At 33.4% G+C, this 15,388-nt stretch overlaps 2 protein-coding genes across 3 annotated transcripts; both read right to left on the bottom strand.

The window, feature by feature from the left end:
• Positions 1-2,440: 2,440 nt before the first annotated feature.
• ppk17 (pickpocket 17) lies at positions 2,441-4,158 on the bottom strand. Its single transcript, XM_008199002.3, has 6 exons — positions 4,036-4,158; positions 3,843-3,974; positions 3,632-3,794; positions 3,232-3,575; positions 3,032-3,177; positions 2,441-2,986 (listed from the first exon to the last, which is right to left on the bottom strand). Exons 1-6 carry the CDS (start codon positions 4,129-4,131, stop codon positions 2,557-2,559), a joined length of 1,311 nt encoding a protein of 436 aa, XP_008197224.1. The 5' UTR covers positions 4,132-4,158; the 3' UTR covers positions 2,441-2,556.
• Positions 4,159-6,122: 1,964 nt separating this feature from the next.
• On the bottom strand, positions 6,123-10,811 carry yellow-b. 2 transcript variants are annotated; one of them, XM_008198950.3, is made up of 3 exons: positions 10,647-10,811; positions 8,670-8,946; positions 6,123-7,294 (listed from the first exon to the last, which is right to left on the bottom strand). In XM_008198950.3, the coding sequence occupies exons 2-3, from the start codon at positions 8,929-8,931 to the stop codon at positions 6,246-6,248; spliced, it is 1,311 nt and encodes a 436-aa protein (XP_008197172.1). In that variant the 5' UTR covers positions 8,932-8,946; positions 10,647-10,811; the 3' UTR covers positions 6,123-6,245.
• Positions 10,812-15,388: the final 4,577 nt, after the last annotated feature.

The raw sequence follows: 15,388 nt of genomic DNA, 5'->3' as shown, positions 1-15,388 counted from the left end.
GTAGCCGGAACCGTTGCCCGGAGCGGCTCCGGGTTTGGTCGAAAAAATAGACAAAATTAAGCGCTATCAGATGGTTTTTTGTTCGTTGCTCTAAGTCTTACAGTTTCCAAGAAAAACGCAAAAAAAGGTTTCCATTTTCACTTTTTTTCAATTTTCAATCGCCAATTACGGCGAAACTATTAAAGATATCGAGAAACGGAAAAATGGAAGATAACCGGAATAAAAAACTCTACAAAATGGCATAGGACTTAAGGCGATATCTCGCAAAAAATTTTTCAATTTTCAAACGCCGATTACGGCCAAACTAAAAGAGCTAGAAGAAAACGGTTTGTTCGATCGTAAAGAGCACATCAAAATCTATAAGATAGAATAGGTTTCATTTGATTTTGAGACACTTTAAAAATTGACCAATTTTAAGGGGGGGGTGTTAACGTTTTTTTAATTTTTTTTATTTTCTCATTTACGGCTAAACTATTGTAAAAAGTGGAACTGTTTTGATCCATACCTATGCAAAATGATCCGGGGAATCGATTGGCATCGAGAAAATTGCCAAATTCCCAATAGTTTTTTAGTTATGAATTTTTTAAAATTTTACCAATTTTTGCATTTAGCAGCAATTTGCTCGAAAACTATTAGTCGGAGAACAATAATCTTTTTTGAAAAAAATATATAATTTAAAGAGCTTTCCAACGATAATACACTTCATAGGGTTATCTCTAATAGTTCCGGAGCTATTGCTCGAGAAATGTTCCGGGTACCCGAAATCGACCAAAATCGCGGCAAAAATTGAAAAAATCAAACATCAAAAAATTGAACATATGGACTTTTTGTGGACTTTTAACAACTTTAATGGGTTGTTAAGACATATACAAGTCCATAAAAATTTGCTGGAGTGAGTTTAAAAAAATTTTTTTTTTCATCTCTTTGAAGGTAAGTAGTGTAGTACTCAGGAAATTTGGGCAAAAAAAATGAAAATTTTAAATTGCGTGAAAAATTAGTATAACAAAGAAAAAAAGCCGCTGAATCCAATAGAACAAACCGCACTGCTCTACGACTTTTAGTTTTCGAGTTATGAATTTTTTTAATGAATAAAATTTTTCACTATGACAAATGGCTACCCTAAATTTAGGCAAAAATTTTTAAATTTTTAATGCTTGTGAAAAATCGATATAATATGTAAAATGAGCCTTAGAATTCAACCGAACAAACCGCAATGCTCTACGACTTTTAGTTTTTTTTTTATGAATTTTTTTAGTGAAAAACTTTGATCGCCTCTGTAGCCGGAACCGTTGCCCGGAGCGGCTCCGGGTTTGGTCGAAAAAATAGACAAAATTAAGCGCTATCAGATGGTTTTTTGTTCGTTGCTCTAAGTCTTACAGTTTCCGAGAAAAACGCAAAAAAAGGTTTCCATTTTCACTTTTTTTCAATTTTCAATCGCCAGTTACGGCGAAACTATTAGAGATATCCAGAAACGGAAAAATAGAGGACAACCGGAATAAAAAACTCTAGAAAATGGCATAGGACTTAAAGCGATACCTCGCAAAAAAAATTTCAATTTTCAAATGCCTATTACGGCCAAACTAAAAGAGCTACAAGACAACGGTTTGTTCCATTGTAAAGAGCACATCAAAATCTTTAAGATAAAATGGGTTTTATTTGATTTTGAGACACTTTAAAAATTGACCGATTTTAAGGGGGGGTGTTGACTTTTTTTAAATTTTTTTTATTTTCTCATTTACGGCTAAACTATTGTAAAAAGTGGAACTGTTTTGATCCATACCTATGCAAAATGATCCGGGGAATCGATTGGCATCGAGAAAATTGCCAAATTCCCAATAGTTTTTTAATTATGAATTTTTTAAAATTTTACCAATTTTTGCATTTAGCAGCAATTTGCTCGAAAACTATTAGTCGGAGAACAATAATCTTTTTTGAAAAAAATAGATAATTTAAAGAGCTTTCCAACGATAGTACACTTCATGGGGTTACCTCTAATAGTTCCGGAGCTATTGCTCGAGAAATGTTCCGGGTACCCGAAATCGACCAAAATCGCGACAAAAATTGAAAAAATCAAACATCAAAAAATTGAACATATGGATTTTTTGTGGACTTTTAACAACTTTAATGGGTTGTTAAGACATATACAAGTCCATAAAAATTTGCTGGAGTGAGTTTAAAAAAATTTTTTTTTTCATCTCTTTGAAGGATACTCGGGAAATTTGAGCAAAAAATTGAAAATTTTAAATCTCGTGAAAAGTTGGTATAATACAGAAAATGAGCCGCTGAATTCAATGGAACAAACCGCATTGCTCTACGACTTTTAGTTTTTGAGTTATGATTTTTTGTTGTCGTTAAAAAATTAAATTAAAATTTCAAAATAGAAAGAAAAAAAAACGTTTAATTTGTTAGAAATTATCGAAATGTCTAAAAGCATAGAAAACTTTGCTGCAGCGAATTTCAAAAAATTTGATTTAACAATATTTTAGGTCTGACAATTTTTTCCAAAAATATTTTATTCATAGCTACAACACAAAGTGGCAAAGTGAAACAACACACTCAATATTTGGTAATTTTCTCGCCGTGTTTCTCCTCATACATGTCACAATTGGCCACAAATTCCATCACACTTTTCAAACTCTCGCCCTCTTTCCCTTCCCCTTTACCCTCCAGCTCCAATTCGGGAAAATCTTCGGTTTTTTCCCGCATTCTGAAAATCAATTTGACAATTTCTTCAATCACATTGACGAAACCAATCACTGAAAGCCCTAAAAGAAACCCAAGAGAGCCCCCAATATCGGCCAAAAAAATATTCCAGTCGTAGCTGATAACATCGATCAATTCAGTCACTAAATTCGAATCGAAATAAATGGCAATAGTGCTTGAAGAGCCTTGAATCACGTCAACGTCGCGTCTGTGGACGATCTGGTACTTGTACAGAGTGTTATTGCAACGACCTTGACAGTTACACTCCGACAAAGCTCTAGAACTTTAACAAAAACTGACAAAAAATTGACAATTGTGAAAAAAGTACCTGAACTCTTCAGTCATTGCGTTGGTAATTTCATTGATTGAAACATAATCGGAACAAAGTGGATAATCTTGATCCAAATCACGCAACCAGGGGACTCTACAGCCTACTTTCCTGGCCGCAAAATTGTGCACACATTTCTGCTCGCACTGTGTTTTAACCAAAACTTTATAAAAAAATAATTTATTAAATAATCAACCAACCCTTGATTTTCCATAAGTGGGGTCTTTGACGCATGGTTGTTGCTTGGTGGACACTTGACTGTAACTTTGCACAGTCAAAGTCACGTGCAAATCTTCACCAGTTTCAACATAGACAAAACCAGTATTAGAACCATCTTCCTCCTTTATAACTTCAAACTCGTCGTGTATATGGATTTCAAAACCAGTGGTGGATAAACCGTTCGTGTCTTTGGTTTTGTCCTTGGCTGTGTGTTTAAGATACAGCCAAAAACCGCCCCCGATTGCGAAATTCTGGGACATTTCCTTCGGGATCATGGTGTGGCAAAGGCCACGTTTGGTGAAGAAAATTTTACGAAACCAGAGATCTATGGACCAAAAATATTGTAGTACTAGTAAGAAAATTGCTAAGTCCTGGACCTACTTTCGCCCATGCCGGTCTCATTGTAGCCATAAAGTGGCACCACTTCTTTGAAATCGTAAGTCGTGGCATTGAGGAAGTGCTCAAGGGTTGTGGTGTTGAAGGGGAAATGTTCGAAGAGATTATTTGCTGCCAAGTCTAAAGTACTGGCCCGAATACCGTATTGCTATAATTACCGTTTTTGGAAAAAATGTTAACACACAAAAATTGTTACCGGAAATAGGAAAGTTTTGAACGAAGGGCGTCTACACACAGTGATTGCCGGATATTTGATGCTCTGGTTGTAGCGAAACCTATAATGCGAAGTGATTGGTGGGCTTATAATTTTGTTGACGCACTCTGAAAGCTAGAGCATTTTTTTTTTAAATAAAGTCTTACTCGTATGTTACATTTTTTGCATAACTTACTTGGTAGATGGTTATAGAGACACACACTACCAGAAGAATCAGTTTGATTAGTTGTCTAGGATCAGTTAAACAGTCTTTTACATTGATGAAAGCCATTGTGACTGAAGGATTTGGACGGTTTTGTAAAGCTTTTGGTTTTATCTCTGATTTATTGAACTAATCTCTTGTGACTGTAAATTATGTCTTGGCAGTGTTATTCGTTGATAGCGATAATAAATGGTAATAAAATTGATTTTTTGGCGCAATATCGTCGCAATGTTAATTTATGGAGCACTTCAAAGAGTATTAAAGTATACAAATTCCAACATTTTAAAATCGAACTAAATGGCATTGTGTTGCACTTTTAAGAATTCCAGGAAGGTCTAAAAGAATGAAAAAATTTATTAAGAGCGACGAATTAAATAAAAGAAATTTTCTTGTTTTTTGAACACTAAAATTTTAGGCAAAAAAATTGCAAAAACTTAACTTTTGTAGTAAAAGTACATAAAATAATTTGTAAAATTTGCTAGAACAACTTTTTTCAATTTTTAACTGCCGATTACGGCGAAACTATTAGTTGAAAAACGGAAAACTCCTCTTTTTTTTCTCAATTACAGCTAAACTATTTGAAAAAATGGGACTATTTTAAACTTTTACTATGAAAAATGATCCGGGAAATCGATTGGCATCGAGAAAATTGTCAAATTCTCAACAGTTTTTTAGTTATAAATTTTTTTAAATTGTATCTATTTTTGCATTTATCTGCAATTTTTTCGAAAACAATTAGTCGGAGAACAATAATCTTTTTTGAAAAAAGTAGATAACTTAAAGAGCTTTCCAACGATAATACACTTCATGGGCTTATCTCTAATAGTTCCGGAGCTATTGCTCGAGAAATGTTCCGGGTACCCAAAACCGACAAAAACTGCGACGAAAATTGAAAACATCAAACATCAAAAAATCGAACATTTGGACTTTTTGTGGACTTTTAACAACTTTAATGAATTATTAAGACATGTAGAAGTCCATAAAAATTTGCTGGAGTGAGTTTAAAAAAAATTTTTTTTTTCATATTTATGAAGGTATTTGCCTTGACCATTAATTTTTTTTTAATTTTCTCAATTACGGCTAAACTATTCTAAAAAGTAGAACTGTTTTAATCCATACCCATGCAAAATGATCCGGGGAATCGATTGGCATCGAGAAAATTGCCAAATTCCCAATAGTTTTTTAGTTATAAATTTTTTAAAATTTTACCAATTTTTGCATTTATCAGCAATTTGCTCGAAAACTATTAGTCGGAGAACAATAATCTTTTTTGAAAAAAATAGATAATTTAAAGAGCTTTCCAACGATAATACACTTCATGGGCTTATCTCTAATAGTTCCGGAGCTATTGCTCGAGAAATGTTCCGGGTACCCAAAACCGACAAAAATTGCGACGAAAATTGAAAAAATCAAACATCAAAAAATCGAACATTTGGACTTTTTGTGGACTTTTAACAACTTTAGTGGGTTGTTAAGACATGTAGAAGTCCATAAAAATTTGCTGGAGTTAGTTTAAAAAAAAATTTTTTTTTTCACCTCTTTGAAGGTACAAGTGTGTTACTCAGGAAATTTGAGCAAAAAAATCGAAAATTTTAAATTGCGTGAAAAATTAGTATAATAAAGAAAAAAAGCCGCTGAATCCAATGGAACAAACCGCACTGCTCTACGACTTTTAGTTTTCGAGTTATGAATTTTTTTAATGAATAAAATTTTTCACTATGACAAATGGCCACCCTAAATTTAGGCAAAAAAATTTAAATTTTTAATTCTTGTGAAAAATTGATATAATATGTAAAATGAGCCGTAGAATTCAATGGAACAAACTGCAATTCTCTACGACTTTTAGTTTTTGAGTTATGAATTTTTTTGTTGAATAAAATGTTCCACTATAGAAAATGCATATCTTAATTTTTAGCAAAAAACTTTAAAATTTTACATCTCGTTAAAAGTCGGTACAATACAGAAAATGAGCCGCTAAATCCAATGGAACAAACCGCACTGCTCTACGACTTTTAGTTTTTAAGTTATGAATTTTTTCATTATGAAATAAAAACACGTCAAACTCTTGATGACTTTATTTTTACAAATAAGTACAATACTTACAAACAAGACACTACAAACTATCCTAAAATAAATAAATAAATCGCGGCAATTATACAATAATTACAGGACGTTTGTAAAAATTACAAATTCATTATGGCAACAAACATGACAAGAACCACCCCTCCCACAGCACTTTTTCTCAAACCACCATTCTTCAAATCATTACTCTTGATCCTCGTCACCAATTTCGAATCGCACGCCGTTCCTCTGATCGCATCAGCAACCGGTGCCGTCAGCACCCGAAAATTAACATCATTCTTATCCAAATGACTGTACAAAAACATCGGCAGCCGATCCGACAAAACCCACAAATTATCATCATTATCAACTTTGATATCATTGGGGAAAATCATGGTGACGTTGTTCATGTAAACCCTCCCTTGCGACTCCATGGTATAAGCAGGGTTTGTTGTTCTCCAACACGCGACAGCGTTCAAATTCAACAAAGAATAGAACAGAACGTCGGTCTTCTGGTCGAGGAACGAGACCCCACTTTGCCCCTTGGGCCCCCTAGTGCCCAGCAACTTGAACTCGTGGAAATGCTCCTTGGAGGAGTCCTCCCGCAGGTACTTGGTGCTGACCGAGAACTCGTTGGTGCTGCTCATTGGGTGGAAGTAAAGCGTGCTAAACCCATCATGGTCCGGCTTGGACAAGGCCATCCCGAACAACCCATCGTTCCACACGAACGTGATCCCAGAAACGTTGAACTCTCCCATCAATGGGTCAATGGAGAAATAATTATGCTCCACCCTCCAGCTCTCCCCCTTTTTCCACGAATACACGATAATGCCTGGAGGGTCCCCCAGGTCACCTAAATACGCATAAGTGTCGGCACAGTTGTGGTCCTCCACGGCGATGTTGGCCAGAAAACTCTCACTCTTGACTTGGCCTTTGGGGATTTTGAAACTCCGCATTAGGTTATCGTTGTGGAGGTCGTAAATTAGCAAAGTGACAGGTTTGTGGGTTTTGGGGTTTGTGAAGTCTTCGATACCGGTGTCCAAGACCCATAAGCGACCACAATGGTCGGCTCGGACACGAAATGGGGAGACTATCTCTGGGGGGTCTCCAGAGTGGCTCTTGTGCGCCTCCCAGTTGGGGTAGGGTTTGAGTTTGGGCGAGTCCATGGGGTCTATAAATTTTTAATTTTTTTTTAATTTTTCGTTGGTAACATATTAAGCTTTTTTTAATATCTGAATAGTGTTTTAAACACTATTTTAAAACACGTTTTCTATAGCAACGTATTTTAAATTAACGTTTCCAAGTATTTTAAAACACACTTCTCATAGCAACGTGTTTTAGATTAAAATTTACGAAATCACTTAAAGTTCTCGGGTGTCTAAGTATGCAACTCGCGTGCGCTCGTTGCGTAACAATAGTTCTTGAACTTTAAGCTTGTGCTTTCGCACTCGTATTATTAATATGTATTATGTATTTGGGAAAACAGAAATTAAATTATTTATAAAAATATATTCTAAAATATTGAAAAAATTAAAAATGAATTTTAATTCTTATTAAATAAATTAAATTCATCAAGGTTTACCTCATATCAAAAATCACCTTGAAGTTTTGTCTTTATAAATCTTTTTCTAAAAAAATTAAAAGTATTAATAAAACCAATTGCATCGTTTTTAAAAAAAAATATAACTTGATCTAGATACATTAAAAAATTCCATTCAATAACACAATAAAATACAGAATCTTGTATTTGAAAAAATCGACTTATCGCCATTTCTAGTTTGTCATTTTCAAAAAATCGTAGTCGGCCATGGAATATTGACTCGGCGTTCGCTTTTATTGCAAACAGTGCGCTAAAAGTTAACGAATTGACTGGAAAAAAGTTGGTTAAGTTATCTTGATTGATTCTAAAGTTATAAACTTTAAATAAAATTAGTTGAATATTTTATTTTGGAACACTCTGTATATAAATTAAAACATTTTTAAAACGTGTCTTTTTGTTAGTTCTATCGTTAAAAAAAAATTCAAATTCATTGTTTGCATAGAAAAAAAGTTATGGAGCATACACGCATCCTTGAGTCACCCTGTATATATTATATTTTCTTAATTCATATTGAAATTTTGTTCCGAAAAACCTAGACTGGGTAAGTAATAAACAAGAAGGGTTTTTATCAAATTCAAAGATTTTTCAAAGATCGGAAAAAAACGTTTTTGAGATAAAAAAAAAAAGTTAGGAGATTATTGTTGGTCTATTATAAAGTAAAATAACCCAAAAAAGTTCAAAAAATAGGTACAATTATTTTTAATTGGTTGTTTGGCTATTTAATAATTTCTCTTGCTGTTTAATTAAATGATGCATTTTTTAAATCTGGCGTTTTGAATTATTTATATACAGGCTGTTTCACATAATTTTACGAGTCTTCTCTACTTTGTTCACCCCTCAAAAAATGACGTTTTTCGTTAGTTTGTGATTAGTATTGTTTCAAAATTTTATCAAATATTTTGTTGCAAAAATTTATTTTGCTTCAATTTTGATGAATTTTCACTACCTGAAAGCTTGATGTAGTTGAGGGAGGCGGCGACCCCCGAGCGCCATCTCGGCACCGTGATGAAAAGCCGGTCCTTGTAGACTTCTAGACCTAGAGGCAGGTTATTTTCCGGAATGAATTTTCCGCTTTTGATGGCCTCTTCACGCGCAGAGGCCGAGGGGAAGTCAAAGTCGAGCTCTTTCCATTGATAGGCGACACGAAGGTTGTCCATGGCGAAGGTTGAGGTAAAGAGGAGGAGGGAAATTGTCCATATTGGAAGCATCGTCTACAAGGAAAACTATAATTAGGTTTTACGTGTATATTCGATTTGTTGTGGATATGCAATGTCACGAATTGTGAATAACAATATAATTGTTGTTGTTAATATTTATGATTGGGAAAAAAGTAAATAAATTAATTAGTGTGTTAGCTGCTAATTGGTCTGGTTGAGTGAGTGTTCAGAAACGCGTAGAAAATGTGGGAAATTGTTCGGAAAATACGCTAATCAATTGAATACAAAATGGGCCTTCAGAAAAAAATCCTAGAAAAAATCAGAGATCTTGCCCAAACCTCAAGAAATAGAAGCTTCCAATGTTTTGAATTAAAATTTGGAATCAAACAAAAGCTAAACTTTTTTTTAATTAAATTTAGGAGAACTTTGTGGCAAATCTAAACAAAATAGGCACAAAGTTTTATATTGAACGAGGAAATATTTTAGAAGCTCTTACAAAAAAAAAAAGTTTTGTAGGTTTTACAAGAAAAAAATCACAAGATATTTCAATGTTTTAGTTTTTTTTAAGTGTAATTGATTAACAGATTCAGTTACAAAAAATCCTGTTAGAAGATTGACAGAAAATGGTGGTCGTTTAGAATTATAAGCGCATAATAAAAAACTGAACGCAAATTATCTCAGTGTTCTAGACACAATCCTTGATTTTATTCAAACACACTGTGGAAATCGTTATCGTTTAATAAATCTCTTCTACAATTCAAAAACTTTTTTTTCAGTTTTTTCTGTTTTTGTGAAGTACCTTTCTGTGAAGTACAGTCACGACCAAAAAGAATGACACCCTAAAACCGCTGCCCAGTATATAAATTATAAATTTCTAATTTATAAACCAGCTGAATATTGTGTAAACTAGCTGGACAGTTTCTAGATTAATTTTGTTAAAATTTATGATCAGTCATTTTTTTTTGATCATGACTGTACGTGGTTTTATAGTTTTAGAACTGTGTAAAATAGTCTTAATTTGGCTTGATTGACTTTTGTACTTATCATAAGCTTTAATAAATTTTTTTTGGTGCTTCAGCGATTTTTGTAATTTTTACAAAAAGTTTTTTTAAATAATTAAAGCTACATCAAGCCCGTTTTTTGAACAATTCTTCAATAAATGGCTATTTAACTTCGTTAACTTAGAATGTTAGCGGGTCACAAAATTCGAAATGAATCAAAATTTTGTAATTTCCATAAAAATTTCCATCATTAGCGTAATTTCCAGGTGGTCAACCTTGCCTTTTAGAAATTCTCATTCACAGATTTTGAATTTAAATATTAGGAAAATTAACGGTAACTTATCAGCCACACAATTTATCAAGCCATTTTTGCGATAAAATACTAAACCGACTATGCACCACATTCCTGACAAACTACAACACATGTTTATGCACTGTTCTCGATTAATTAACTTTATTTAACCCATGGTCGCCTGTAATGACAGTCTTCTACCTTGTACTTCTTTAATTTACGATTTTATCAAACAAGCACACGAAAATTGTCAATCCTTGCCACAATAATTCGGATTAAGCAACAAATACATAACATATACCGCTGACCTAGATATCAACAAAACACGAACATGATCGATCATTAATTGTCACATTGTTGGAAATTATTCGGATTTTTGGGCTTCGCACACAAGCTAATTATTGAAAGGAGGTAAAAGTTGGCCCAAAACCCACAAAACCACTCATCACTTGACCGCATTCACGCCTACTTACACCAAAAACGGGCAAAATGGCACAACAATTTGAGTCGATTTTAACAAGTGGACTTTTCGGAGCGAGCTCTAGGAGCACATGGCAAGGTGTGTCTTCGGCTAGGAATACGCGGCACAACTGACCTTCGCCACTTCTTGCCCAACACCAGTGAAAGTCACTGCGAAGAAATCGCGACTTGACTATTTGACGAATACGTCACTGGTATTCCTCATGCACGTCATATCGCATCGGAAGAACTTATCGAGAAGCAAAGGCAAGGATGTGGGATGCGATTCCGCGAAATAGTGAATCAAAAACCCAAAAAAAACACGATTTTTGGACTAAATTATGGCCTTAGAAGGTCATAATGTGAGTGGGAACACTTATACCATCAATGATTTTTTTTTGAATTTTTAACTGAATTTGTAAAATCCTTGATTGCACCAAAACGCTTAACAGTTAATTAAATCCAGACATTGAACTAGTTCTTTTAGCAAAATAACGCACATTCTCTCATTATGCGGCTACAAAATATTGATATTTAACATTGAAATTGTCTTTTATGCAAGTTTTATGAAACTGCTTAAGTGATTATTTATTATACAGAGTGGTCCACGAGTAATAATAAGCCTGAATTTTTTTTTGTAACTTTCACCACGTTTTTGACCGAAAATGAACATTATTTCTTAAAAAATCACCAAATTTCTGTATTTTCTAGTCAAAAATAGTGGACGTGCGCAAATTCTACTGGATTCGCAGTGACTATGATTTATTAACAATGTTTTTCGGGACTTTACTAAACAAACTCAGTTAACTAAAAATTTTTAGAGATAAATTAAATATTTTCGTTTATTTTTTTTATAATTTAAGAAGTAAGTCATCTAAAGATTCAACTAAAGTTTGAAATTATGTTTTACGTTCATCTCTTTTTCTCTCAAAACAATAGATATTTTCTTTTTACTAGAATATGCTCTTACGTTTACAATTTGGCGCCTTTACGTACTTTACCTTTTGCCGCATTATTTTCTTATTTCTGTCAATTTTATGCTCCGCTTTACGTTTATACGTCTATGTGTTCTCTCAATCTCTCATTTTTGCTTACTTGTTGTTTCACTTACCTTTTCTGCATTTTTTTTTTATAGAAAAATTGTTGCCGTGATCCGGGTTCGAACACCCGACCTCCCCCGTTGTAAGTGGCGCTTATACCACTGAGCCACCAAGGCCCAAGTACTGACCGTCTTTTGTAGATATTTTAACACAAACTTTTTAAATAAATCAACAATACAAACTATATAATTGCAATAATTCATCTAAAACGCAATTACTTTCAGTTCAAAAGTCGGCGAATTAGCTCGAGAAAACATTTTCTTCATTTTTTTTTAAATTTAATTCTCTAATTTTTCACCAGATTCCACCAAAAGATACCGGGCGTATAAGTTGATTCTACAATTTTAAAATTGTTTTTACCTTTTTTGTGACTTTCAGCACGTCTTTGACCGAAAATGAACATAATTTCTCAAAAAATCACCAAATTTGTATATTTTCTGTTCAAAAATAGTGAACGTGCGCAAATCCTACTGGATTTGCAGTGGCTATGATTTTTATTAACAATGTTTTTCGAGACTTTACTAAACAAACTCAGTTAACTAAAAATTTTTAGAGATAAATTAAATATTTTCGTTTATTTTTTTATAATTTAAGAAGTAAGTCATCTAAGGATTCAACGCTAAAGTTTGAAGTTATGTTTTACCTTTACGTTTATCTCTTTTTCTCTCAAAACAAAAAGTATTTTCCCTTTATTAGGATGTGCTCTTTATGTTTACAATTTGGTGCCTTTACGTACTTTTACCTTTTGCCGCATTATTTTCTTATTTCTGTCAGTTTTATGCTCCGCTTTACGTTTATACGTCTATGTGTTCTCTCAATCTCTTATTTTTGCTTACTTGTTGTTTCACTTACCTTTTCTACACTTTTTTTCATAGAAAAATTGTTGCCGTGATCCGGGTGCGAACACCCGACCTCCCCCGTTGTAAGTGGCGCTTATACCACTGAGCCACCAAGGCCCAAGTACTGACCGTCTTTTGTAGATATTTTAACACAAACTTTTTAAATAAATCAACACTACAAACTATATAATTGCAATAATTCATCTAAAACGCAATTACTTTCAGTTCAAAAATCGGCGAATTAGTTCGAGAAAACATTTTCTTCAATTTTTTTTAAATTTAATTCTCTAATTTTTCACCAGATTTCATCAAAAGATACCGAGCGTATAAGTTGATTCTACAATTTTAAAATTGTTTTTACCTTTTTTGTGACTTTCAGCACGTTTTTGACCAAAAATAGACATAATTTCTCCAAAAATCACCAAATTTGTGTATTTTCTGTTCAAAAATAGTGATCATGCGCAAATCCTACTGGATTCGCAGTGGCTATGATTTTTATTAACAATGTTTTTCGGGACTTTACTAAACAAACTCAGTTAACTAAAAATTTTTAGAGATAAGTTAAATATGTTCGTTTATTTTTTTTATAATTTAAGAAGTTAGTCATCTAAAGATTTAACTAAAGTTTGAAATTATGTTTCACCTTTACGTTCATCTCTTTTTCTCTCAAAACAAAAGGTATTTTCCGTTTATTAGAATGTGCTCTTACGTTTACAATTTGGCGCCTTTACGTATTTTTATCTTTTGTCGCATTATATTCTCATTTCTGTCAGTTTTAAGCTCCGCTTTACGTTTATACGCCTATGTGTTCTCTCAATCTCCTATTTTTGCTTACTTGTTGTTTCACTTACCTTTTCTACACTTTTTTTCATAGAAAAATTGTTGCCGTGATCCGGGTGCGAACACCCGACCCCCCTGGTCGTAAGTGGCGCTTATACCACTGAGCCACCATGCCCCACGTACTGACCGTCTTTAATTTAAACTTTAAAAATTTATTTGTTTTAATTATTTTTATTGTATTTATTAATTTTTTCAAACCGACAGTGTAGATTTCAATTAGTTGTGCGAAAGTCCTATTTTTCCAAAATTTTTAATTTTTTTGTAAAAATTTAAAAAGTGTGTTTTCGTCAAAATAAAAATTAAATTATTTCAAAAACAAAGCAGAATCGACCATTTTATTCGCACCTAAGGCGAAATCCCGTTCTGTGAGAAAGACCAGCCCTATAACTGGTTTGACTGCCGTCTCATTTGTCCTACGAATGAGTAATTGACCAATAAAAATATAAAAATCACCTCCTACTTAATTATCAGGTGCACAAAAAATTGCAAGACGATTGAAGCGTTTGTCATTGGATATGGGAGGGATATTGCACTCCCAACTGTAAAACCGACCAATCATAAAGCGTTCAAAACTGAACAAAAAATTGTTGTTTGATTATTTTGTAAATGTCGGCCAAACCATCTGGATTTTCGCTGTTTTCTAACAAAATTTTAAGTTTTCTATTACACCTGGATTCAAAAATCGTGAATAAATTGTTAATCGACAGATTTTCACAATCAGTTCGTGTTCAAACTCAAACATTTCGCAAAACTTTTTAAGCAAAAACTTAATTGTTTCGAAAAATTCTCTTAAAAAAATCACCAAATCAAGTCTAAAATTTTTACTATTTATTAACTTAGGCACTTGAAACACGAGTTATCACAAAACATTCTCTTCGTCGCAGTCATGAAAAGTAAAAGCAAACACATTCCGTGCATTACATTACAAGTACCGAGCGTTTTGACGGTCGATCTATTTCGAGTCCAAAGTAAAAAAAGTGTGTGTCACTTTTCGGCGAAGGAGCGACCGCAAAGCTCACGTTTCCCATGACTTCATCTCCGAAAAGTCACCAAGAACGAGGAAGAGGAAAAATTGCATTTGAAATGACCTTTGCAATAAATATTCAACGACCGACAAGGATTAAAAATGCGCGATAAAGCGTGAAGAAATTTTTCTTTAATTAATTGTGAAACGACCGCCATGAAAAATCGCCAATTAACCAGCTGCTAATTTATGGGAAAATAATGAGACAAAAAGGCTAATTTGCATTGTCACTTAAACAGGACGATGGCTCCGATTTGCCAACATATTTTTACGCATGAAGCTAAAGTAAACAATATGTAGGTGCACCTATGTTTACTTTTTACTCCGATTCAAGGCTGACCGGCTAATATGAAATTTCATTAAATGGCGCATCAGATAGTATTAGTTTCCGTTCTATTTATATAAAAAACTGTATTTGGCGGCTTCCGGTTTTCGTTGAAAAATTATGCAGCTGACCACAACAATACATCTATTATCCAACTTTTATCGCTTACTAAAGTTGTCAAGATTGAGTAATCAAGTCTAATTTATTTCTAAAACAGATTTTTTGCACTTAACTACACGTGTGTGATGTTGGTTACATAACGTTAAGTGCTTAAGCGGGAATACGGAGGACTATAAGTTAGGAAAAAGTCGCTGGAGTTTCTGAACTCAAAAAAAGAGTACGGCTTTGTCTCCGCGCTAAATCATTTCAAATTCACTAATTAGTTAAAAAAATGCAAAAATGTTAACATTTGCAGACGGAAAAAAAACAGAAAAAAAAACTAAAAAATTATTTAAAATATAAAATGTGTGCTGCGTTTCGTATTTTTAAAACGCTGCAAATACGGTTGAAGATACAAGAAAAATGTTAAGTAGAAAGTTGTAGAGAATTAAATTTCCTTCAAAAAAGTCCGCAAGACCATATTTCTATCGTCAACGGTTTAAGTTCCAAAAACGTTTAAAAACGAGAT

The sequence above is a fragment of the Tribolium castaneum genome, chromosome 6 (genome assembly GCF_031307605.1).
Source record: "Tribolium castaneum strain GA2 chromosome 6, icTriCast1.1, whole genome shotgun sequence".
In the NCBI taxonomy this organism is placed as follows: Eukaryota; Metazoa; Arthropoda; class Insecta; order Coleoptera; family Tenebrionidae; genus Tribolium; species Tribolium castaneum.
Note: the sequence above shows the minus strand (reverse complement) of the source record. Positions and strands in the feature narration are given on the sequence as shown.